General features: G+C 40.6%; 2 protein-coding genes across 3 annotated transcripts; one reads left to right on the top strand and one right to left on the bottom strand.

Moving 5' to 3' along the window:
• Positions 1–1,126: 1,126 nt before the first annotated feature.
• ABRAXAS1 (abraxas 1, BRCA1 A complex subunit) lies at positions 1,127–18,948 on the top strand. Of its 2 annotated transcripts, none has more exons than XM_070372630.1 (9): positions 1,127–1,250; positions 4,794–4,884; positions 6,540–6,576; positions 9,253–9,319; positions 11,464–11,657; positions 12,519–12,638; positions 13,609–13,693; positions 17,129–17,243; positions 17,616–18,948. In XM_070372630.1, the coding sequence occupies exons 1-9, from the start codon at positions 1,164–1,166 to the stop codon at positions 18,050–18,052; spliced, it is 1,233 nt and encodes a 410-aa protein (XP_070228731.1). In that variant the 5' UTR covers positions 1,127–1,163; the 3' UTR covers positions 18,053–18,948. The 2 variants fall into 2 exon arrangements, with proteins under 2 accessions (XP_070228731.1, XP_070228732.1); XM_070372631.1 differs by lacking the exon at positions 1,127–1,250 and adding an exon at positions 8,986–9,136 and having other exon boundaries at positions 4,793–4,884.
• Positions 18,949–20,464: 1,516 nt separating this feature from the next.
• On the bottom strand, positions 20,465–25,468 carry MRPS18C (mitochondrial ribosomal protein S18C). The gene is made up of 6 exons (XM_005906495.3): positions 25,322–25,468; positions 24,521–24,573; positions 22,252–22,335; positions 21,226–21,283; positions 20,666–20,725; positions 20,465–20,581 (listed from the first exon to the last, which is right to left on the bottom strand). The coding sequence occupies exons 1-6, from the start codon at positions 25,419–25,421 to the stop codon at positions 20,505–20,507; spliced, it is 432 nt and encodes a 143-aa protein (XP_005906557.1). The 5' UTR covers positions 25,422–25,468; the 3' UTR covers positions 20,465–20,504.
• Between the last annotated feature and the right edge of the window lie 100 nt (positions 25,469–25,568).

Here is a 25,568-nt window from a genome sequence, read left to right as displayed (position 1 = left end):
TATTTGGGCTCCAAAATCACTGTGGATGGTGATTGCAGACATGAAATTAAAAGATGCTTATTCCTTGGAAGAAAAGTCACGACCAACCTAGATAGCATATTGAAAAGCAGAGACATTACTTTGCCAACAAAGGTCCATCTAGTCAAGGCAATGGTTTTTTCAGTGATCATGTATGGACGTGAGAATTGGACTATGAAGAAAGCTGAGTGCCAAAGAATTGATTCTTTTGAACTGTGGTGTTGGAGAAGACTCCTGAGAGTCCCTTGGACTGCAAGGAGATCCAACCAGTCCATTCTAAAGGAGATCAGCCCTGGGTGTTCTTTGGAAGGAATGATGCTAAAGCTGAAACTCCAGTACTTTGGCCACCTCATGCAAAGAGTTGACTCATTGGAAAAGACTCTGATGCTGGGAGGGATTGGGGCAGGAGGAAAAGGGGACGACAGAGGATGAGATGGCTGGATGGCATCACTGACTCGATGGACGTGAGTTTGAGTGAACTCCGGGAGATGGTGATGGACAGGGAGGCCTGGCGTGCTGCGATTCATGAGGTGGCAAAGAGTCGGACACGACTGAGCGACTGAACTGAACTGAACTGAACTTGTCAGAACAAGGTTAAACAGCCTGTATATTCTTTGAATTGAGTCCTCAATTTTCTAAAAGCAAACATTCAAAGAAATCCATCCCTCTCCCTCACTCCACGAGATGGAACATCGCTAGAGAGGTCTATTAGAGACATTCTCTGACATTGTCGTTAGTATTCTAGAAGTTTCAAATGGTAAAGCGCAGCATCTGACTCTGTGAAAACTCCAAACGTGGCATTTCCATTGTGATATTATGCCACTAGGCAATGCTTCTATTCTGTCAGCTGTTTTCATCTTCCATACTTTCGCTTGTATGCCAGGGCCCCTGAGTAGCACTTAGCTAGCTACTGAGGCGCTATTCCTGGCCCTGGGCAGAGTAGTCGCCCAACACCCAGAAAGACGGACCTGAGCACTAGTTACAACCTCTTCGCCGCGGCCTCCCCACCAGAGGGCGCCCGAGCGTCGCCCGCCGGCCCGCGGCACCGCGGAGCGCGCCGTGGCCAGTGCGCAGGCGCAGGCCCGCCTCCTCACTCGGCCCCGCCCACTCCCCGCCCCCTGGGGCCGCACGGCGGCGACGGAAGCATGGAGGGCGAGAGCACGACGGCGGTGCTCTCAGGATTTGTGCTCGGCGCGCTCGCCTTCCAGCACCTCAACACCGACTCGGACACGGTGAGCCGAGGGCTGGGGCGGGATCCGGCGTCGCCTCGGAAGGGCCCTCCCAACCCCCTGCGCTTGGGCGACCTCCGGGCCGCCGCTGCTCGGGTCCAGCCCGTGGGCTCCCCGCCGCCGACGCCCAGGCTCTCTGCCGTCGGAGCTGCCTTCTCTCGCTCCCGAGAGGTCCTAGAGATGCCAGATGCCTTCACTAGGGTCAGCTGCCCTCTCGCAACCAGTGCGTTTCCGTGCCTCGCTCGCTCCCGTGTCTGTTGGGAGTCCCCTTTTCTTGTCGAAGTCGGTCGTGAAGGAATAGAAAGTTCACACAGCGTTCCCCCCGCGGCTCGGAACGTTGCGGGTTAACTTGCTTCTCGCTCCCGATCGTGGTTTTCGCAGACAACTCGATGTTTCCCTTGCGGAGCCGCAGCTGGGCACGTTTGCTCAGATGGATGGCTTGTAAAGGGAAGATGGATGATCCACCGGTGGCTATTTTGGCGTCAGTCTTAGTACGCGGAGAAGATGTATATCGGGTATCTGACTTATTTGCATTTGTGTCAAATTTATTAAGCTATAGCCTCAGCTTTCGCTTATAAACATTTAAGTATAACCTCCAATATTAAATATTTAAATGCTGATTTCACACTTTGCCTAGGTTCAAAACCTCTAGATAAAGTTAAGTAGTGAAGTAGTTTGGTTTTTTTTTTAGTAGAGCCTATTTTTAAAACTTTTATATTTATGAAACTAAAAACCACTGTAAAACTTTGAGCCCGAGAAGTAGTGTCATAGAGACTAAGTGCTTTGTGTTAGTCGTTCACAAAGAGTCGTTAGTGGTGTCCGACTCTGCGACCCTATGGGCTGTATAGCCTGCCAGGCTCCTCTGTCCTTGGTATTCTCCAGGCAAGAATACTGAAGTGGGTTGCTATTCCCTTCTCCAGGGGATCTTACTGACCCAGGAATCGAACCTAGGCCTCCTGCATTGCAGGCAGATTCTTGGCCGTCTGAGCCACCAGGGAGGTGTTTAGTAACTTGCTAATAGGGTTTAGAGAATATCCTACTGTTCTGAGCCTTGTGATTTCCGCTAAATTTTGTGTATTTCATTTTGTAATAAAGGCTTGTCTTTTCCAAAATAGTTTTTTGGCACAATCCTAAAAATCACTTCATGGAAGATAGATGGGGAAACAGTGGAAACAGTGTCAGACTTTATTTTTTTGGGCTCCAAAATCACTGCAGATGGTGATTGCCATGAAATTAAAAGACGCTTACTCCTTGGAGGGAAAGTTATGACCAACCTAGATCACATATTGAAAAGCAGAGATATTACTTTGCCAACAAAGGTCCATCTAGGCAAGGCTATGGTTTTTCCTGTGGTCATGTATGGATGTGAGAGTTGGACTGTGAAGAAAGCTGAGTGCCAAAGAATTGATGTTTTGAACTATGGTGTTGGAGAAGACTCTTGGAGAGTCCCTTGGACTCTAAGGAGATCCAGCCAGTCCATCCTAAAGGAGATCGTCCTGGGTGTTCATTGGAAGGACTGATGCTGAAGCTGAAACTCCAATACTTTGGCCACCTCATGCGAAGAGTTGACTCATTGGAAAAGACCCTGATGCTGGGAGGGATTGGGGGCAGGAGAAGGGGACGACAGAGGGTGAGATGGCTGAATGGCATCACCAACTCGATGGACGTGAGTTTGAGTGAACTCTAGGAGTTGGTGATGGACAGGGAGGCCTGGCGTGCTGCGATTCATGGGGTCGCAAAGAGTCAGACATGACTGAGTGACTTAACTAACTAACTAATAAGGTTGGAATTGATAGCTTTCATGTATGCAAATTTCAGAGAAGGCAATGGCACCCCATTCCAGTACTCTTGCCTGGAAAATCCCATGGATGGAGGAACCTGGAAGGCTGCAGTCCATGGGGTCGCTGAGGGTTGGACACGACTGAGCGACTTCACTTTCACTTTCCACTTTCATGCATTGGAGAAGGAAATGGCAACCCACTCCAGTGTTCTTGCCTGGAGAATCCCAGGGACGGGGGAGCCTGGTAGGCTGCCGTCTATGGGGTCGCACAGAGTCGGACACGACTGAAGTGACTTAGCCTAGCCTAGCCTATGTATGCAAATTTAAATTACATTGTAGCTTAACACCTAGCATAGAGCAAATATATGATGATTTAAAATACGTGTGGTTGTGGAAATTATCTTCAAATATGTTAGTGTGAATATAAACAGAATGGGTCTAATCCTGTGTAGCTTAAAGGATTAGCATTTGCAAAGTACCATACTTTTAGGGCTTTGCTTCTCAGATCTTTTTCCTAAAGCCTTTAAAAGGTGGTTTTCTGGGTAGTTGTATTGTCTTCTGCTGTCTCTTTTCCAGGGCTTTGCCTAGAACACTAGAGGGTAGAGTTCTGGATTGTTCCTGTTTGATTCTAATGAAGACTCACATTGTGGAAACATTGCTTTGCGTTCCTCTAATGAATTTTTAAAAGTAGTCTTAACTGACTATAAAGATTAAAAATTCATTGTTAAGCACATTTTGTCTCTAAATGTACCAAGAGAAATAATTGAATTCTCTGAAATTCACAGAAGTCACTGCTGTTGTGGCAAAATCCCTACATCTTAAAAAGAACCAGGCTCTTCTTTTATAAAGTAGACTCTGATATTTCCAAATCATTAATTATGAGCACAGTTCTTAATACTAAAAAGCCCATCCTGTGTCATTTCATAGCACAGAAGCCACCACTGTCTCTCAGAAGCCCGTGCCATTGATGCCCATGGTCATTTGGGATGGTCGATTATTGGCACTGTTCCTTCTACCTATGATGATTTCCTTATAGATGGGTGGTGGATTAGTCGCTAAGTTGTGTCCAACTCTTGCGACCCCATGGACTGTAGCCCACCTGGCTCCTCTGTCCATGGGATTTCCCAGGCAAGAATACTTGAGCCGGTTGCCTTTTTCCTTCTCCAGGGAATCTTCCCAACCCAGGGATCGAACCCATGTCTCTGGCATTGGCAGGCAGACTCTTTGTAAGCTTTCCTTACAAATGGAGCTTCCCTGGTGGATCAGCCAGTAAAGGATCCACCTGCAATGCGGGAGATCTGGGTTCGATCCCTAGGTTGGGAAGATCTCCTGGAGAAGGAAACAGCTACCCACTTCAGTATCCTGTCCTGAAGAATTCAGACAGAGGAGCCTGGTGGGCTACAGTCCATGGGGTCGCAAAGTGTCAGATGCAGCTGGTCAGACACAGCTGAGCGACTTTCACTTACAAATGGGAGTCTTCTTTTTAAGGCTAACTGTGCTGCTCCTCCTTCCTCAAACATTGTGCTCTCATTTCTGGCTTTAAGCCTTTTATGCTTCCAAGAGTGCTAAAGTCACGTGGTATTTACAGTCTCTTCTACCCATGTTTTCCCATGTAAACTGGAGTGCACCTGGTCTTTTGAGTATGCCCCAGTTGGTAGCACACACTTGTACATGTTGTAAAAGTCTTGGGAAATACCGGTGAATTAAGTGACTGAATGGTAATCCTATTGGTGTTTTCCATATATTGCTTATTCTTATCCTCCTAGGAAGGTTTTCTCCTCGGGGAAGTGAAAGGTGAAGCCAAGAACAGCATAACTGATTCCCAGATGGATGATGTTGAAGTTATTTATACAATTGGTGAGTCACTTATTTCTGTGTCTTCCTATTTTGATAGTTTATGCTGAAAGGGATCAGCATAAGTTACTTTTAAGTTGTTAAGGAATAGATAAGAGTTTTTAAAGGCAAATTTTAGAACAATATATCACACTCATTTCTTAAAGTTATGGCTATACCCTAAAGCAAAAAACAGTGTGAGACATAGGAAGCAGATTAAGATTACTGTCGGGAGAAAAGGATGAAACATCGTTCCTGCATGTATGTAAGTGGCAGGAAGATGGTCCAGCAAAGAAGGAGCGGATAAGCAAGACCCAGAGAAAAGAGGTAAAACAGGTGGGAGTAAAACGTAAAATGGTGCAGAAAATTTGGAAGATGAGAACTAAAAAAACTTAGTGGTTAAATAACTGGAGTGTTAGTCACTCAGTCCTCTTTGTAACCTCCTGGATTGTAGCCCACCAGACTCCTCTGTCCATGGGATTTCCCAGGCAAGAATACTGGAGTGGGTTGCCATTCCATTCTCCAGGGGATCTTCCCGACCCAGGGATCGAACTGAGGTCCCCTGCACTGCAGGCAGATTCTGTACTGTCTGAGCCACCAGGGAAGCCCAAAGGTTGGGCCTTATCACCATTAGGTATTATCAGATCTTTCAGTCTTTGCCAGTTTGATAAGTGAAAAAAGTACAACCTGCAGATATTTACTTGAAAGATTCTTCTACAGCAGTTTGGTGTTGGGTTTTCTCATATAGATGAAGACTCACTAATCAAACTGATGTCTTTGAAGTGACTAAGGAAATTTCGGGTAGTTTGGCTAGGATCTCCCCGAGGAGAAGACCTGTCACAGGAACTGTCTGAGAGATGGGTAATGAGTGTTAACAGTGATCCTGTAAAGGCTGTCTGACAAACACAGAAAGACGGGGTGCCTAGAAGAGCTTGTATTGTCTTGATGACTTTCTGTGTGATCATATGTGAGTCTTTTCGCTCTTTTCACTGTTCCCTACTGAATCTTGAGGGATCTGAAAGTTTGGAATGATAGAGGAAACACCATATTCATCTTGATACTTCTTACATGAATTGCTTCCTATGTGATCTGTAATGATGTCTCATATGATAGAATTTAATGTTTGCACAGCATCTGCAACTACCAGAATTTAGATGTTTTTAGATGTAGTATTTCTACAGACAGGAGAATAAAATTCACCTCTTAAGAGATGTTGAACATTTTTTCTCTAGTCTACAATTAACACTGACAAATCCTTTATGAAACAATCAGTTGGAAAAACAGATAATTCCTTTAACAACTGCTTTTATCAGTTGGGGAGAATTGGAGCATAACTGTTTCAGAAATCAGTGAATATAGTGACTATGACTTTGTCTTTTGTGTAGCCATTGTTAAACCTAGTTAGAAAGAACATAGCATTTTAGTCACGAGTGAGGCTCTGGGTTGAAATTCTGGCTCCACCAGTGGCTTGGGTAAACCATCTCTCTGCCTGTTGTCTCATCTTTAAAATGGAAGGAATAATTACATCTATCACATGGGTTTGTGGTCAGGATTAAATGAGATAACAGTAACATAAATCCTGGCATGGAATGCTTGATATACTTGATATACTTGATATACGTTATTCAAGTGATCATTAATGTAATCATAACTAAACATTCTTTGTTTTTTCCCCCCAGACATTCAGAAATACATTTCATGCTATCAGCTTTTTAGGTGAGTAGTAAGAGCAAGTCAGAAATCCATTGTGAAAACTATTATCTGCAAGTGAATCTTTATAACTAACAAAGTATCTTAGTTACAAGTTATACATGGTGGTACAGATGAAAATAAAGACTTTTAAAATACCTGATACTTCACCTCTTCATTTCGGCCCTGTCTAATAGTTCTTTCTCTGTGTTTATCTGCTTCGTTCAGTTGGTCCTCACTGCCTCTCCCAGGCACCAGTTTACCTTGAGAATTGCTTTTCCTTCTCCCACCCATCACCTCATCACATACTGTAAACTCAGTGACACACTCTCGTGCATCAGCAGCAGCCCTTTTTTCCTATCTTTTTATTCCGGTTTATTTTATCATCTGTTGCCTCACTTCTGTTTTTTTATTGTTACCTTTTGTCTATTAACTGGTTAGGTTCTTTATCTAACCTGCTTCCTGTTGTTTTTCAAGGGTAGAAACTTACACTATTAACCTACAGATAGTAGTAGTACTCTTAGCCCTGATAGGCTGTGATATTGTTAAAAACTTTTCATTGAGGTTTATAATACATAGAAAAGTACACAAATCAGTGAACTTCCATACAGTAAGCAACCATAACCATAAAACAATATGGTGTGGTTCTGGTGAAATAGCTTTATGGTTTATGTAAATGGTATGTGAATGTCTTAGAGTCACATTGTATGCACCATTTCCGAGGTTGTGTGAGAGTTGTGGTGGAGCAGAGTGTTAAGGAGGCTTAGTGTGGTCTTAAACTGCTGTACTAGAAAGGGGCACAGTTCCTCTGTGCTGCCTAATATACAATGGGTATGAGAAAATACCTTTTGAATGAGGGATTCTTGGTGGAGATTCATAAAGAGTACTTTCTTGAGGAACTCTGGGGCAGGAATGGATTAAGGAGGGAGAATAAAAAAAAATAAGTCATTCAGTATCTCCTGGCAACCACTTTGCATAATTAGACCAGCTTTTAATAGAGTCTTAGAGCTGAGGACGCCGTCTGGTCCAGTGATAAGGCAGCCATGCCTCAGCCTTTTAGGTTTACAGAATTGTGGGGCAGGGGACGGAATAACTAACTGGTCAGCAGTAGGGCAAAACTAGAAGAATCCAGATTTCTTAAGTCCTAATCCTACAGCATGCTGTCCTGTTTCTCTCTCGTTTTAAATGATACAGGTGCACGTATTAAAATCCGTCTTTCAATACCATACTTCATGGAATCCGAGCTGGATGAGCCTTAGTACTCAGTTTTGTATTCTAATACGCAAGGTGGCAAACTGTGGCCCCATGACCTGTTTTTATGTGGCCCTCAATAAATAACATGTTTTTTAAGAGTTAAAATGACTGACAAATATGTAACAGAGACCATTTCACAAAGCCTAAGATATTTACTTTTCTGGCTTTTACAGCAAAAGTTTCTCAACACTGCTTTGATACATTGTTTCTTAATGTTTTCTACTGAAATATACTGATTCTCTCACCTCAGAAATCTGGAAAACAGCCCATTGAAGCCTAAAACTCAAAGTCACTAAAAAAAATAAAGCAGTTTAACTTGAATTCTACTGCACAATGTATTTCTATTAAAAAAAGCCCCGTTTCCCAAAAGCTTCACATAAATTGGTGCTTGCACAGAAGATGTACTGGGTTTTCCTGCTGTTTCTTTTACACTCTGGTATGTTGCCTTGTTCCCCAGTTTGAGAAGCTCAGAAGTGGATCATCCTAGAAAAAACACAGGAATAAACTCTTGCATTTAGATTTTTCATGTTGGAATGAATAGGTGAGATGAAAGAGTCTGTTCAGTGAGTTGAACTGTTCCCCTTTAGAGGTAGAACACTTTATTTTGTCTATTTTGTAAGTTAAAAAGAAAAAGAATATTGCCTATTAGGATATATTTTTTCACTTTCATGTAGCTGAATTTTTTCAGTGTGCAGATTAGAGTTACCAGTAAAAGCCTATTACAGTGAATAGTATTTGTCAGGAATTTGGCATAACAGATACCTCATCATCGAAAAGAATATTGTTGATCTTGGAAGTTAAAAAGGAGGAAAATATTTGCCAGCCCTGGAGGGGAAAGAAAGCTGGAAGTCAATGCTTTAGAATCTTGTAGAAATACTTTTCACTTCTCCCTACATTTCCTATCTACATTTAACATTCCAGCTACAGAACAGAGATCACTAAACTAATACCTATCCCCTCCCTGACTCCCCCCAAAATCAACCAGCTCCTAAAGCACTTCTCTTAATTTAAGTATAGCTTTTGGAATTAGCAATGAATAAATTGTTTTCTTTTTGTTTTGCTTCATTACACATTCTTTTGTATGTGTCATTATTGTAAAAAAAAGTTTTAGTATGTAAATTGTGAACTAGCTATGTGAACTTAAAAATACCTGTATTTAATGGATAGTTTGTTTTGTTTTAGGTTAAAAAAAATGTGGTGCCCATACTTATCCCTTGAAGTTTCTCCATTCCTTTTCCTTTTTAATTGCTTATGGACCACATATTTCTACCACTTTTAAGTCTGTTCATTTGAGAACTTTTTCTCCTATTTATTTTAGAACTTCATCTAACAGGTAAGTAAGTCTATGAATGTTGGGTTGTTGGGCTAGGAGTAACTAAAATTAAAAGTGCCAATAAAATCATCATATTTTTAGTTTATTTCAAATGCCTTTAATTTTGTCTTTTACAGCTTTTATAATTCTTCTGGTGAAGTAAATGAGCAGGCGCTGAAGAAAATATTATCAAATGTCAAGAAGGTATTCCCTGATTTACCCTTTCTCTTTTTGTATTATATGTATTATTTTAAGCTCCTGAAAATGTGTAATACTTTGACAGAACTTTCAAGCAGCATTTGTCTTCACAAAGTTTTCTGTAAAGCAGGTAAGGAAAGACTTGTTCTTTCCAGAAATTCAGAGGGGTTTCTCTGAAAGCAAAGCTTCTGCTGCTGCTGCTGCTAAGTCACGTCAGTCGTGTCCGACTCTGTGCGACCCCATAGACGGCAGCCCACCAGACTCCCCCATCCCTGGGATTCTCCAGGCAAGAACACTGGAGTGGGTTGCCATTTCCTTCTCTAATGCATGAAAGTGAAAAGTGAAAGCGAAGTCGCTCAGTCATGTCCAATCCTCAGCAACCCCATGGACTGCAGCCTTCCAGGCTCCTCTGTCTGTGGGATTTTCCAGGCAAGAGTACTGGAGTGGGGTGCCATTGCCTTCTCCGGAAAGCAAAGCTAGTCACTAAGAATCTTCATCTTGTTCTCTCCTTCTCCTGGCTGTTGTGGCTTACATAGTGTCTCCCTTCTCTCCATCTCCACCTTGCCCCTTCCCACACCACTTATCACTAGGGACTTACTCCACTGCCGTCCTTTGCCATGGCTACAGTTAGTTTCTCCTGTTGCAGGTATGGTTTCCCACACAGCACCTAATCTGGATCCTCCCCAGCCTGCTTGGTGTTCAGTTAAAACTTGTTGAATTTTTGTCCAAAGACAGCATTTTTTCTTAATACTTATTTCCCCTTAAAACTTCTCCATCTCTTAGTCGAGAATAAAAGTAGATTTAGTAAAAGAAGTTTCTTTCAAAAACCATCCCTGTTGAAAGTGCTTGAGCTTTTCCTCCAATTTTATTTGGGTATTTAAAAATGTACTTGTAACTAGCTAGGACATGGAGGAACCCTAGATGTCCATCAACAGATGAATGGATAAAGCAGCTGTGATACATATATACAGTGCAGTATTATTCAGCCATAAAAACGAATGCATTTGAGTCAGGATGAACCTAGAACCTATGATACAGAATGACGTAAGTCAGAAAGAGAAAAACAAATATCACATGTTAATGCATATATATGGAATCTAGAAAGATGGTACGGATGAACCTATTTGCAGGGCTGCAGTGGAGACACAGACATGGAGAACAGACTAATGGACACGGAGGTGAGGGGAGGAAAGAGAGGGTAGGATGAATGGAGACAGTCACATGGAAACGTACACTGCCGTACTGAAAATAGATAGCCAATGGGAATTTGCTGTATGACTCTGCAAACTCATACCCAGGCTCTGTAACAACCTAGAGGGGTGGGATGGGGTGGGAGGTGGGAGGGAGCTTCAAGAGAGAGGGGGTATATGTGTAACTGTGGCTGATTGATGTTGATGTATGGCAGAAAACAGCACAATATTGTAAAGCAATTAGCCTTCAATTAAAAATAAATTTTTAAAAATGTACTTGTAAAAATGTTTTAGTTTTAAAGAAAAGTAATTTTATTTTCCTCAATTTAAACATGCAAACATTAAAATTAGTTGTTGAAACTGTCAGAGATCTCCAAAGTGGTTGTTTTTCTCTTAGTACTAAGTTTCCAGTAAATGTGATTTTCTCAGTTTGAAGAAAAAGGTTTAGTGATACTAACAACACATTTGTTTAGCATGTTATAATTTACAAAACCCTTTCATATGATCTTAATCTTGCAACAAAGTCTGATAACATGCCTATTGTATAAATTTCAGTTAAAAGCTATTGGCTTCAGTTTACTTCCTTAGCAAACCAAAGATCCAGACAGGAAGTTAATTGGTTTTCATTGACATTTTCTTCATTTAAATTTTGTCTAAAGATTAAGATTTAAGATAGAAAATGCCATAAGAGAACTAGAGGAAGTTAAGAATTTTTCCTTTAATCCATATTGAATAAAATTGTAGTGCTGTTAACTGAATGGGAAGTAATTTAACTGCAAGTCAGTTTGCACACTATATATAAGGTTAAAGCAATATTAAATGTATGTTTTGATTATTTAGGCCTCAAATCTTGCTGAATATTAAGCCATTTTCAAGATTGTCAGTTTCATTACTTATGACAGTAAAACAGATAATAATTGTAACCATGAAGGTATACACCTGATATATTATTTCTTTCAGGATGTAGTTGGTTGGTACAAATTGCGACGTCATTCAGACCAGATCATGACATTTAGAGAGAGACTGCTTCACAGAAACTTACAGCAGCATCTTTCAAGCCAGGAACTTGTTTTTCTGTTATTAACACCAAGTATAATAACAGAAAGCTGCTCTACTCATCGACTGGAGCATGCCTTATATAAACCTCAGAAAGGGTAAATGTTGACCAGTTACTGGCTATTTTCAGATAAGAAAAAAATGTGCTTAGTATTTTCATTGTACTTTTTATGGCTTACTGTTCTCGTATATTGGCATTAGATTGTCACTGTAATTCTTTTTGGTCTGTTTTAACATTGGTTCTTTATAGATGGGAAAATGAAGTTCAGATAAGGAAATTAGAAGTCCAGTATGGCAACCCACACCAGTATTCTTGTCTGGAGAATCCCATGGACAGAGGAGCCTGGTGGGCTGCAGTCCCTGGGCTCATAAGAGTTGGACACGACTTAGCAACTAAACAACAGTGGAATGATGCTTGCATTCCTGACACTGAGAATTTGCTGTTATTTGCCATAAGGTGGAAAAAATATGCATGCTTTAGGTATCAGTTGCTAAGGAATATAATGTAGAACTGAAGCCTGTGTACCTGAGCAGTTTTTCTCTTAACCTCTGCCAGGAAACAGGTGTTTCTTGTTGATCCACCAAAATGAGTTACTAGGACTCTCCACAGGAAATACAGACAGCATTTTCATAGAGTATGAAAATGAAGTTCAGAGAGTACCAATGAAGAGTAATTCTATCGTTCATGAAAGATAGGATGAATCGCAGTGGTAATACCTTATTTTCACATGTGGTGATCAGTTAAAATAGCCATTAAAGTATTTTTTCACACAATAATCTTACACTATGCACATCTCACAATTTTTAAAAGCTATTTGCCTCAAATCAATAATTTTTTCTTGCGTAAATAGTAAGGAATGGGGTTTTTGTTTGTGTTTTAATCTTATAGGAAAAGGTAGTCTATACTAATAACTAGATGCTAGCTTTTCACTTTATTTTAAAAATGTTTATTTCTTCAGACTTTTTCATAGGATACCTTTAGTGGTGGCCAATCTGGGCATGTCCGAACAGCTGGGTTATAAAACTACATCTGGTTCCTGTACGTCTGCTGGTTTCAGTCGAGCAGTAAACACACACAGGTGAGATTCCTCAACTGTTTTCCCAACTCAACTGCTTTCCCACTAAACTCCTATTCATTTTTTGAAGTTAATTTTTTATTACACAAGGAATAAAAATAAAAGGAAAACTGACTAATGGCCACATTACTCAAGTTTACTTAAGTAAACGACTTCTCTGTATTTCCTTCCAGCATCTGTCCATTTGTCAAATACGAAAGGGGGTGGTAGTGTACAGCCTACATATTATGACATATTTACTCTTAGAATAAGGAGCTAGCCTCAAAATAATAATTTTCTAAGGCAGCAGTTCAGATTATAAAGGCAAAAAAATTAGATTGTATATTAAAAAAAAAATGAGGCTTTAGTCAAGACTCACACTGTGGAGCTGTTAAGTTTTGTGAGCAGTAAGGGGATAATGAATGTCAGAAATCACAACACTGGTACTGTAGGGTACTTCCTAAATGTAAATTTTATGAGACTAATGAACTCGATTTTATTTATCTTTGTGTTCCCACAGTGCTTAACAGTGCCTTATTGAAATTGAATACCGTGTTTCATTGATTTTAAGACACAAAGTTTTATATTTATCTCAGTTGGGAGTTTTATAAAACATGCCTTAGAATTGTTTTTCTTTTATAATGTTGCTTTTTTCAATCCATGATGCCTTGAACTTAGTAAGATAACTGACTGATGGCATTGCCAAGACAGATCCGTCCTCTACCCCTCTCCTTCAGTCTTTATCTACTTTCACTTAACTTCTCCTTTGAGTCCTGGAAATAGTATTTAGGAGGCTAAAAAGTTTGCTGAGGTGAAGATAGATGAACTAGGTTTTCTGGTTGGTTTTGTTGTATACAATAGGTTAACAAAATTGTGGTCCCTGCAAAGCCAATAAAAACAATCTTCTATTGTTCCTCAACTACAAAGTTTTTTTATTGTATTATTAAAATCAGTTATGTACATTTGCCTGGAAGAAATGGTAATTTTTTTATAGCTCTGAATTTTTTAAAGAAGATGGATCTTTAAAGGAGGTGCAGAAGATAAATGAAATGTATACTTCTTTACAAGATGAATTAAAGGTAAGTTAAACATTTAAAGGTCTCTTATAGAACAGACTTGTGGACACAGTGGGGGAAGGAGAGGGGTGGGACGAATTGACAAAGTAGCACTCACATACACACATTACCATATGTAAAACAGATGGCTAGTGGGAAGTTGCTATCTAACAGGGAGCTCAACCCAGTGCTCTGGGAGAACCTAGAGGGGCAGGATGGGGGTGGAGAGGTGGGAGGGAGATTCAAGAGGGAAGGGACATGCATGTACTTACGGCCGATTCACGTTGTTGTATGGCAGAAACCAACACAACATTGTAAACCAATTAATTATCCTCCAATTAAAAAATGTTAAAAATCTCTTACAGAGTTCATATCACATTGATCACTGAATATATACTCAGGGACAGCTTCATGGTTGCCTAGACATAAGTTTTTGTATTAGTTTAGCTTCATTAATGAAGACCTCCATCTCAGCGATCGACAGAAATACTGTGTCTTGGCTGCATCTCTGCTTCTTTTCTAAATGTCGTCTTCATTCTGGGGTCCAGCCCTTATGTGGGACATGTTCATCTCATGACAAAGGGAAAAGAGCAGTAAAACTGGTGGAAATTCACAGCAGCTCTTAGAACTTCTGCTCAGAGCTGGCATATCACCTACCTCCACTCACATTTTACGGGCCAGAGGATGCCATGGTAGTAGGCAGGGATATATGACCCTTTTACAGGATAAAAAGAGAAGCAAATATTTGAGAACAAAACAGTCTGCCACAGTAGAGTTGTCTCACTGTGTCCACTCAGGTCCCTTGAGAAGTAGACATCAACATGGGCATTGAGACATGCAGGTGGTTTGTTAGACCTTTGAAGAATAAAGGGGAGAGCCCAAGAGTGGCAGGGAGACTTGCCATGTTAAGTCTAACACCTGAGAGAGGAGACAGGGGAAGGAGGATTGAGGGGGTAGGAAGAGCTGTGGACTACATGGCTAGAAAAACTTGAGCCAGATGATGCAGTCTGAGCATCTCTCATATCCTCACTGTGCTCACTCATTGGCTAAGAGAGGCCCAGGGGGAGCATGAGCTAAGTGCACACAGCAGCAGAACTAAAGGATAGCAGCAGGAGCCATCGGTCAGCTCTGCTTCCTGCAGATGGGGATCTGAGTAGCATGCTCCGTGGCCACCATACTCATCAGTATAGCGCACCAAGAGAAATGGGGTTAATGCATGTTACACACTAGTAATATTGTGCTTTTTTAAATATGAACTACAGTATAGGAACTTTAGAAAATAGAGAAGCGTCAGGAGTCTTACCACTGTAACTGCACTGTTTGCACTTGGTCACATTCTTGTTCTCCCCTAACACACACACCTGCATACTGTGCACAGGGACGGGACACAGAAATTTGTACCATGATTTTTATTTGATGTATCATTCATTTCTCATATTTTAGTTCCTTTTAATAGTATATTTCTTAGAGTGGTATATTAGAACTCTTACATTAAAAGTACCAACTTGGGCTAATTTAGGGAATGGAAAGGTCTGTGAGAGGAAGAGATGACAGGTCACTGAGCCTAGGAAGCAACTAGAACCAGGAGCTCGAATGCCATCTGGACTTCCTGTGTCTGCACGCTGGTTTCCTTCATAGTCTCTGTGGATCTTGTTTACTTACCCACTGGCTGACCAGAAAGCAGCTAACCTATAGCTTCTGCATTTAGATCTCTTCTGTTTGAGAGATTAGGACTTGCCAGTTGGCTGTTGCAGTATGTCTGCTTGGCTCAGGTTGGTGAAAGGTTACTAGTGAACTTTTAGGGCAGGGTGTGTAAGTTCATGAGAAATAGGCTGGGTAGAAGTGTCCTAAAGTATGCACTAAAACAGGCTTCAGTTCAGCTCAGTTCAGTCGCTCAGTCATGTCCAACTCTTTGCAACCCCATGAATCGCAGCACGCCAGGCCTCCCTGTCCATCACCAACTCCTGGAGTTCACTCAAACTCACGTCCATCGAGTCAGTGATGCCATCCAGCCATCTCATCTTTTGTCATCCCCTTCTCTTCCTGCCCCCAATCCCTCCCAGCATCAGAATCTTTTCCAATGAGTCAACTCTTTGCATGAGGTGGCCAGAGTACTAGAGTTTCAGCTTTAGTATCCTTCCTTCCAAAGAAATCTCAGGGCTGATCTCCTTCACAATGGACTGGTTGGATCTCCTTGCAGTCCAGGGAACTCTCAAGAGTCTTCTCCAGCACAACAGTTCAAAAGCATCAATTCTTCAGCACTCAGCTTTCTTCACAGTCCAACTCTCACATCCATACATGACCACTGGAAAAACCATAGCCTTGACTAGATGGACCTTTGTTGGCAATGTCTCTGCTTTTGAATATGCTATCTAGGTTGGTCATAACTTTTCTTCCAAGGAGTAAGCGTCTTTTAATTTCATGGCTACCATCACCATCTGCAGTGATTTTGGAGCCCCCCCCCAAAAAAAGTCTGACACTGTTTCCACATCTATTTCCCATGAAGTGATGGGACCAGATGCCATGATCTTCGTTTTCTGAATGTTGAATTTTAAGCCAACTTTTTCACTCTCCTCTTTCACCTTCATCAAGAGGCTTTTTAGTTCCTCTTCACTTTCTGCCATAAGGGTGGTGTCATCTGCATATCTGAGGTTATTGATATTTCTCTCGGAAATCTTGATTCCAGCTTGTGTTTCTTCCAGCCCAGCGTTTCTCATGATGTACTCTGCCTATAAGTTAAATAAGCAGGGTGATAATATACAGCCTTGATGTACTCCTTTTCCTATTTGGAACCAGTCTGTTGTTCCATGCCCAATTCTAACTGTTGCTTCCTGACCTGCATACAGATTTCTCAAGAGGCAGGTCAGGTGGTCTGGTATTCCCATCTCTTTCAGAATTTTCCAGTTTATTGTGATCCACACAGTCAAAGGCTTTGGCATAGTCAATAAAGCAGAAATAGATGTTTTTCTGGAACTCTCTTGCTTACTACACTATAATTGGAAATTAGATGTTTTTGATCTGATACTGAGAACCATCATCATATATAAATGTTTCTTATCTATATTCCCAAAATGAAATCACTGAGTCAAATGACACATTAAGACCATTCTGCATTTCAAAAATAGTTTTACAGGAATTAAAATCATCAGTTTTATTTTGTAATTGTCAATTTACTTTTTTTCATACTTATTGTTAGTTTCTTAATGTTACGTTTGCAGTAACTATGCATCTCAAAATAATTTGTTTCAAAGCAAGTTAAATATCTTTTGTGTATTATCTAGGAAGTAACTTGAATGATAAAACTGTATAAGTGGGAACTTATTCCTTCAGAAAACTGCAAAATAAAATGTTAAAGAGAAATAATCGATGTTATATACCATGAAGGATTTTGTATTGTTTGTGAACCTAGACTGTAGTAACAATTTGGAACTTTGGCTGTGCCCTTATTTTATTCTGCAGAGTATATGTGAAAAAGTAGAACACAGTGAGAGAGCTGTAGAAAAACTACTAAATGATGTAAACAGATTAAAAGGAGAAATTAAAAAAAGAAAACAAGCACAGATGCAAGCAACACGTAAGTAAAAAGTTCACGTTATCACTACTATCTTTGCTTCAAAGGAAAATTCTCCCTGATTGAATTATGGATGAGGTGACTGCACTAAATGATGAACTTGCCACCTGAGGATTAAAAATAACTTATATTAATACTCTTAAATCCCACCCAACAAAGAACATGGTGCTACTGTAGCTATGCTATCTTGATATTAAGAAATATAACTTTAATTTCCTGTTAGGATAGTGTGACATACAAATTTGGGATTATCATTTTTCTTAATTTAGGTAATCTGGTAGAATTCTTTAAAGTCGTTTTGACTTTACTTACAAATAAATACAAGAGCTTTGTAGTACAGATCCCGTATGCTGAACTGTTTGTTTCCTTGTTTAGGAGAGAAGAATGTCCAAAAAGACCCTCAGGAGAACATTTTGCTTTGTCAAGCTTTACGGACCTTTTTTCCGGATTGTGAACTTCTTCATTCATGTGTTATCTCCTTGAAAAATAGGCGCATTTCTGGAAGTAGCTGTACTACCACCCACCCTCTCAGTGGGGTCGACAATCTAACCCTAATGGTGGAATACACAGACTTTCCTGAAGCTAGTCCAGCTCGTAGTGCCCTGCTGGTGACCAAGCGGAAAGCCTCAGACACGGATGATGGGTGGCAGTTCAAGAAGTCACGGCTGGGAGGGATACAGAACAGACCCTCTAAAACAGATACCAATAGTAGTAACCAAGAACAAGCATCCACAGTGAGCAGCCCAGAAACAGATGAAGAGATTGAGAGAATGAAGGGTTCTGGTGAATATCCACAGTCTCCTACCTTCTGATTCTTTTGGGCCCAAAGGAGATTTTTGATTAGCTGAAGGGGAAAGCCAAATGTTTGTTTGTTTGTTTGTTTTACTGTGTTCAGCTCTTTGCAGTAACACATAGGGAAGTTCTAGTGCATTTATTTTATAAAATACTTTAAATTGAATCAGTCCAGAATTTGAGTACAGAACAAGCCTGGTAATGCAGTGTGTTTGGATCAGCACTTGTTCAGTTAGGTGAAAAAGCCCATTAGGTGGGACTCAAATGATACATATAAATAAATATGGATGATGTCTATCAGAGATTTCATTTTAACATAAAGCAGAAGTATATATTCATTTGTCAAACTTTTATAGGGCCAGGAACATTTTAATGGATGTATTGGAATTCCTGGGCTTCCCTGGTGGCTCAAATGATAAAGAATGTGCCTGCAGTACAAGAGACCTGGGTTCAGTCCCTGGGTTGGGAAGATCCCCTGGAGAAGGGAAGAGTACCCATTCTAGTATTCTTGCCTGGAGAATTACATGCACAGAGAAGCCTGGCATTCTACAGTCCATGGGGTCACAAAGAATTGAACACAACTGAGCAACTAACACTATTGGAGTTCCTATGTAAATCACACCCATTACTTATGTAAGTCCCAGTTTTAGATTCTTTAAAGAAATTTGCAAAGCAGCCTAAGTACAAAATGCTACTAGGGTTTTTCATTTCCCATTCCCAATCTTATTTGTCTTAACCATACCTAATTTGACTTTCTTAAAGCTAGTTGTCTTTAATCAGGTCTCAAAGCATTTTAGTTGGTTTTCATTTTAATAATAACTTCTTTTTAATGCTTATATTCATCAGTACAAAAACAGAACTGACACAGGTCTGGGAACAAAAAAAATCTTGGTAATACAGATCTCAACAAATAAAAGAGAGTTGTAGGCTTCTTTGTGGTTTTTAAAGAGGATGTAAAGCCCGTGTTCGAGAAGGCAGTGGCACCCCACTCCAGTACTCTTGCCTGGAAAATCCCATGGATGGAGGAGCCTGGTAGGCTGCAGTCCATGGGGTCGCTAAGAGTCGGGCACGACTGAGCGACTTCACTTTCATGCATTGGAGAAGGAAATGGCAGCCCACTCCAGTGTTCTTGCCTGGAGAATCCCAGGGACGGCGGAGCCTGGTGGGTTGCCATCTATGGGGTCGCACAGAGTCAGACACGACTGAAGTGACTTAGCAGCAGCAGCAAAGCCCCTGTTCAGTGAGTTGGTTAGTGGAGGTTGGTTAAGAGCACTCTTATGGTTTGGTTTTTGTATGTCTTTTCTGTAACAGAATCTCCCATGAAGACATATCACATGAAGCCTTCATGTTTTACTCTCTGGCTGAAATGCTGAACCCACACATTGACCATTGCTCTTCCATCAGCGACTCCTAAGTGATGGTTTTTCTATATTAGCTATGAATGTGCTGTCATCTTTTATTTATGTGCTAACATACATTAGTTGCTGTGGGGTGCTTATGGAATCCACATAGTACCTGGGATGATGTGTGCAAATCATGAGTTGCTGGGTTTGCTTTACTGGTTACATAAGAAGCGCAGGACAGAGGAAATAGGGTTCTGTCTGAACCCTAATTTTAAAATAAGCTTGATGTCCCATCCTTCAGGGAATGAAAAGGAGAAAAAGAATGCTTGTAAGACATTTTTTTCTCATTATTCTCTGTCATTTGGGGATTTGTTTGTATTACTGGAATGAGACATAGCACAGATGCCTATGGATTGGCTTATTTAGAGGACACTTCTAGTTTATGATAGACTAGTCCAGAGCTGAGTGTTGGGTCCTGTGATGGACTGCACCACTGTCCATCCCCAAGTGACATCTCTGCAGAGAGAAGACGCCTGGTCCTACTCAGGCTTATCTGCTTGTTAGGAAATCTTAACAATTTCAAACCTACACCCTGTCCTGTGGGATTTGTCCATGACGTAAGCATTCCACTGTCCTGCACCCATACTCTACAATCCTGTTTATAACACGGAGTCTGGGCATAAAGTCAAGTCCAGTGCAAGTCAGCCCTGCCGTGTGTGACATCGCATTGTCTGCAGTGTGTTGTATGAACTGTCTGGGGGGCCAGATTTAAGTGAAGACCCCACAGTAACAATTTTTTAAGTGTATGTGTACGTTAAATGTAACAAGTGTTAACATTTTAAAATATATGTGTATGTAAATGTGACAAGTATTAACATTTTAAATAATCTGTTTTACCTAGTGAACATTCTGATATGAAGAGGAAGCTTCCCTCCTGAAACGCTTTCCTCATTATTCCAAATTACTATAAGAATTAAAAACTTAATACTTTATAGTTTGACAAGATTTAGCCTGTTAGTTTTTCTACTCAGTGGTTATTAAATCTTATAGTTTAAGTAGTTTGAGCCAGTATTAGCACCACACAACGACTTATTGCAAAATACATTTATTGATGATAACTTTATATAATTTACTCCCTATATCTGATGTTACAAACTTTAGGGTCTTTGAGATAGGCAGGATCCTTGTATGTAACTGGCATAAACCCTGTGAAGAGAGAATGAAAGTTCTTCACAAAAGACAATGAGGAAAATCTTGCTTAGCATAATTCAGCTTTTCAGATGCTCTTACCCAATATTTGAGCTCTCTTAATTGCTTTTGTGATTTCTCTTTGTTTCTTCCCACAAAGACCTATAAAAGAAAATACTTTCTTATTCATAAAAAAATACCAATATTCAAAATGCATGACAATTATGTCACAGAAGGACTGGAAAACTGTATAGAGCCTGAGAGTAAGTATCGTGGGCTTTGTGGGCCACACAGTCTCTGTCATCATCAATTCTGCTCTTGTAGCTCAGAAATTGTGGAAACTTAGCCATTTAGCAAGTGGCAGATCTGATTTGGCCTGTAGGCAGTAGGCCCCTGGTTTAAATGAGAGCCTGAGGATGACTACAACGTCTTCCCAAACAGCAAAGCCCGAGTTCTCTACATGTTGTCACCCTGTAGTTAACTGAGTATAAGAAGATATGCAAAATAATTACCCTTTTGGCCTCAGACGAGACTTTCTCAAAGTACCCATAGTTTTTGGTCTAATAGTAATTTGTGGCAATATTTGAAAATCTGCCAGTTTTTTTTTTGAATAACAGGAGTAGACATCTACATTTAAGTTGCTGTAATAGAAAACAAAATACCTGTTATGTGCCTTCCATAAATGCATCCAGTAAATGGAGAAATAAACTGGGATAAAAGCTGGTTTGAGGTATATTTGGAAAGGAAAAACATTTTATGTTAATACACTTGTTATTCAACCTTGTATAAATTTCAAAACACAAAACTTATATCACCTTCAAGCTATAAAAGGCTGATTAATAAATTTTAGACAAACTTCAAAAATATGAATAAAAACACTGAACTATGTTCATTCTATTTAAAATAACCAAAGTAATTGTGAAAATTAACATCTCTTCCTCAGTATGTCAAAAAAAAGTCTATACAACAGATTAATGAGCATGTTCTTTCAGTGCTAAAACTGTTTTCTTCACTTTTCCACAGATAACTTTTCTAAACCACTGCTGCTTACAACAAGGTACAGAACATTCCATCTGTCGTGATAGACTATCCCATAATATCAGACTACAGTGAGGTCTTCAAGATGTACAGGTGTATCAGGCCATTTGCTGCTACTTCTGTTTGATTAATCCTAACACTTGCATTTTACAGTTTCTTGGGCTTTCTCCCACCAAAGAAGCTATCACTGTATACTACTGTCAGTACACTTAACTCCGACACCATCTCCTCCCCCACATTTGCCACTTTTAATCTGCTGAGCGCTCGACCACAGATAAAATGAATTCAAAATAGCGATACTGGTGGTGAGGTAAGATATCAACTTCAACACAGGAGCTTTTCCCTAACTACTCAACCCCACCGACTGAGAATCACTGCCACAGGGAGCTACTGTTCAGAGGTTTGGGGCGAAGAAAAAACAAGACACACTGAGATGATTAAGAGTCAATGAAGGACAGCCCAGAGGTTCCGATTTGAATAAAACAGATGCCTTATCCACGCAAGTATAACCAGATTTGAAGTTACAAAGCTGCTGAAACAGTCACCCCTACACAAAGCCTATTATAAAAACTGACCTGCTTCTCTACTGTATTAATAAAAGAGCAAAAGTCCCAAATCAAGTATCACAGTGAAGTAAAACCAGATCTCACCTGTACATTCTTATAATCTACACGTTTTTCACACAAGATACATTTTTTCAGAGGCTCCTTGTAAGGATTTTCCATTGGAATAGGCTAGCATAAAGGAAAAAAAACAAAAATCTGAAAATGTTTTTTGTGTTAACTTTGAATCAAAATAATCTTAGGGTACCACATTTAAATCTCTCCAAGGGATTAGTTGTACCTTTCTTACTGTTAAAATGAATAAATAACAACAGTTTGGCTTACAAAAGAAAAGCAGTTATTTCTGAAAAAGACCATTTTAAAGTTTGAGAGTATTCATATATATTTTGTACAAGTATCTTGTTTTAGTTTGGCGAAGGAGGGATTAATTGACGGAGGACAATTCTGTGAAAAATACAATCTGGGGGGAAAAGGGGTTTATCGGAGGCAAAAAAATCTTCAATAAGTGATTAAAAATGCTTTGCCCAGATTGTTAGGTGACTAAAAATTCTTATACTTAAGAAAAACAGCACAACAGATAACATATGCAATTCTTAAACTAGTATAGTATCTCTAAATCCATCCCTATATTTCTCTAGATGTTTTACTGATTATTTTTGTGTTACAAAAAGACAATGCCTCCATGTGTGTGCTAAGTTACTGCAATCATGTCCAACTCTTTGTGACCCATGGACTGTAGTCTGCAGGGCTCCTCTGCCCATGGGATTCTCCACGCAAGAATACTGGAGTGGGTTGCCATGTCCTCCTCCAGCGGGTCTTCCTGACCCAGGGATGGAACCCACATCTCTCTCTGTCTCCTGCACTGGCCGGCGGGTTCTTTGCCTCTGTCACCGCCTGGGAGGCCCAGTATGCCCACAGCCTACTGTAATACTACAAGTTTATTCTTTTACTGCAATTTTATAGTAGTGTAAAATTGTTTCATAACAATTTAAAACAGTCCCAGGCTGTTTTATAAGTTTGTGTCAGCCTTTTTGGTTTTTCTTTGTTCACTACTGCTTCTAAAGCTTCCATCACAAAGCCTCAGTCCTAAAATCACTTTAGGTGTCTCCAGTATACAGATTCTGAATCTAGAAATGGCTTTGAAGTCTTGAACCCCTGTAGTTGTATGCAAAACTTCAAATAAATGGGGCTTTGTGCCTTTTTCTGAGGAACCCTTAGCTTTCATGAGTCTCACTGGGATTTAAGGACCCAAAGAGAAGCTCTAGTAATTTCATTTACTCTCTTAACTATGGTGTGAATTAGATGACCAAGATGGATGCTCAAAGGGACTAGAGGAGTTCCTTCGTTTCTTCCAATTCCTCAAATGTTCCTAATTCAACTTACATTCAACTCACGTGTAATGACTATCCCTTCTCTATGTGTTTAATGTGGTCTGCTGCTGCTAAGTCGCTTCAGTCGTGTCTGACTCTGTGACCCCATAGACGGCAGCCCACCAGGCTCCCCCATCCCTGGGATTCTCCAGGCAAGAATACTGGAGTGGGTTGCCATTTCCTTCTCCTTCATGCGGTCTGCTGCTGCTGCTAAGTCACTGCAGTCGTGTCCGACTCTGTGCGACCCCATAGATGGCAGCCCACCAGGCTTCCCCATCCCTGGCATTCTCCAGGCAAGAATACTGGAGTGGGTTGCCATTTCCTTCTCCAGTGCATGAAAGTGAAAAGTGAAAGTGAAGTTGCTCAGTTGTGTCCGACTGTAGCGACCCCATGGACTGCAGCCTACCAGGCTCCTCCGTCCATGGGATTTTCCAGGCAAAAGTACTGGAGTGGGGTGCCATTGCCTTCTCCGTTACGTGGTCTAACTAGTATCAAATTGTCTTTGTATGTAGCAAGAAAAGCTATACGGCCTAAATCCAATGCTACTACTTGAAATCCATAAAAAAACATACATCTACAGTTTAGAAGAAACTATTTAACGTCCTGACATAAACCTTTAATGACTAAGATAAAAATAGAATTGAATTTGAAATGAGGACAGGGAGTCAAGGTATGGGTAAAGTTTGTAGAACCCCTTTGTTGGGCTTCCTGCAAGTACAGCATGCATCACAACTACCTTTATAAATTCCCAAAGCACGTATCTAGAAAGGAAAATACGGTGTTACAGAAGTCATGCTTCTTGCTAAGAATCTAGGAATTCTCTTACTTCAAAGTTCACTTAAGTGACTACTCATCAATAAATTACAATTTTCAAACTCAGATTAATTATCATCTTTGTCCTTCAGCTGAACTCTATTCAAACAGCTAAGACATAATCTGGTCTTAGTTGCAAATGCCTTATTAAAAGGAAGAAGAAAAATTCTTACCAGGTCCTCACTGCTGGTTACCTGTTTACATTGTGAACAACTTCTCCACAGCACTGCAATTAAACAGAAACAGCAACAAACTTTTTGTTAGCTCAGCAGCTAAGGAAAGATTGTGTTTCTGTTGAGGCAAGATGCACTAAGGGACACAATGTAAAAGGTTTATATCATTATTACTAACAAAGTAAAATAAAGGGCCTTTAGGTTTGAGACAGTGGTAGACTTAGGATAAAAATGTTTTCTGGGGCGTTGGGAAAACGGCATATATACCCCTAGCCATACAACCTCTCACCTGTTCTTGAAATTTATTTTCCCTTCTCTCCGTGGGTAAAGACAGATTTTAATGCAAACTGAAAGGCATTGTCATGCCAAAGGGAGAGTGAAAACAGACTCTACAAAAAAAAGCACAAAGCAGATAAAAGTGCAGAAGTGATATATTCCGTGGCCTATGTCACAATTTCGCCCTGATCTGGGGCCCTCGGATATCTGCGATTTGCTGCTAGGTGACTCTGAAAATGCTCCTTCCTTACTAAGTCTACCTGAAGATCTTGGGCAAGTCCTTGCCTCTTTTTGGGAATCGCTCTTCGTACGTTAAAACACTGTACTGGACGACATCTCGTGCCCTCTTCAGCTTTAAAATACTAGTCATTTAAATACGGGCCATTACTGATGCCCACTTCTATTGGCGAAACAATCGCCTAAACACCAGCGTCCTTTAGCTAACAGCGACGACTCCAACGACCTAACTAGACCTAAACCAACCGCTGCAGTGCTACAGAAGAGCATAGGATATGGAGACTTTACCTGCACGAGTCCCGGAATTTGTGAGGCAGACAAAAGCCGTTGGGAAACGCGTAAACTTTCTCTTCCCTAGCCCACCGCAAAGACCTAGCACAGCAGCCATGGTTCCTTGCTCCTCCCCTTCCTTTCCTGTTTCCAAAAACGTCCTGACAAGTCCCTTCCGGTGTACTTCCCCCAGAGGCCCGCGGACTCGGTTCACAGGTTCCGCAGTTTGCCGGGACTCAAAGAGTGGGTGGGGTTTTCAATACGC

The sequence above is a fragment of the Bos mutus genome, chromosome 6 (genome assembly GCF_027580195.1).
Source record: "Bos mutus isolate GX-2022 chromosome 6, NWIPB_WYAK_1.1, whole genome shotgun sequence".
Lineage (NCBI taxonomy): Eukaryota > Metazoa > Chordata > Mammalia > Artiodactyla > Bovidae > Bos > Bos mutus.
This window is presented reverse-complemented; position numbering and strand designations above follow the sequence as displayed.

Coding starts and splice junctions, on each gene's coding strand:
- ABRAXAS1 (XM_070372630.1), top strand. CDS start 1,164: ATGGAGGGCGAGAGCACGACGGCGGTGCTCTCAGGATTTGTGCTCGGC. Junction 11,658..12,518: donor TTATATAAACCTCAGAAAGG/GTAAATGTTGAC, acceptor TTATTTCTTCAG/ACTTTTTCATAGGATACCTT. Junction 17,244..17,615: donor AGCACAGATGCAAGCAACAC/GTAAGTAAAAAG, acceptor TTCCTTGTTTAG/GAGAGAAGAATGTCCAAAAA.
- MRPS18C (XM_005906495.3), bottom strand. CDS start 25,421: ATGGCTGCTGTGCTAGGTCTTTGCGGTGGGCTAGGGAAGAGAAAGTTT. Junction 24,574..25,321: donor AAATTCCGGGACTCGTGCAG/GTAAAGTCTCCA, acceptor GTTTAATTGCAG/TGCTGTGGAGAAGTTGTTCA. Junction 22,336..24,520: donor TAACCAGCAGTGAGGACCTG/GTAAGAATTTTT, acceptor CCTTTATGCTAG/CCTATTCCAATGGAAAATCC.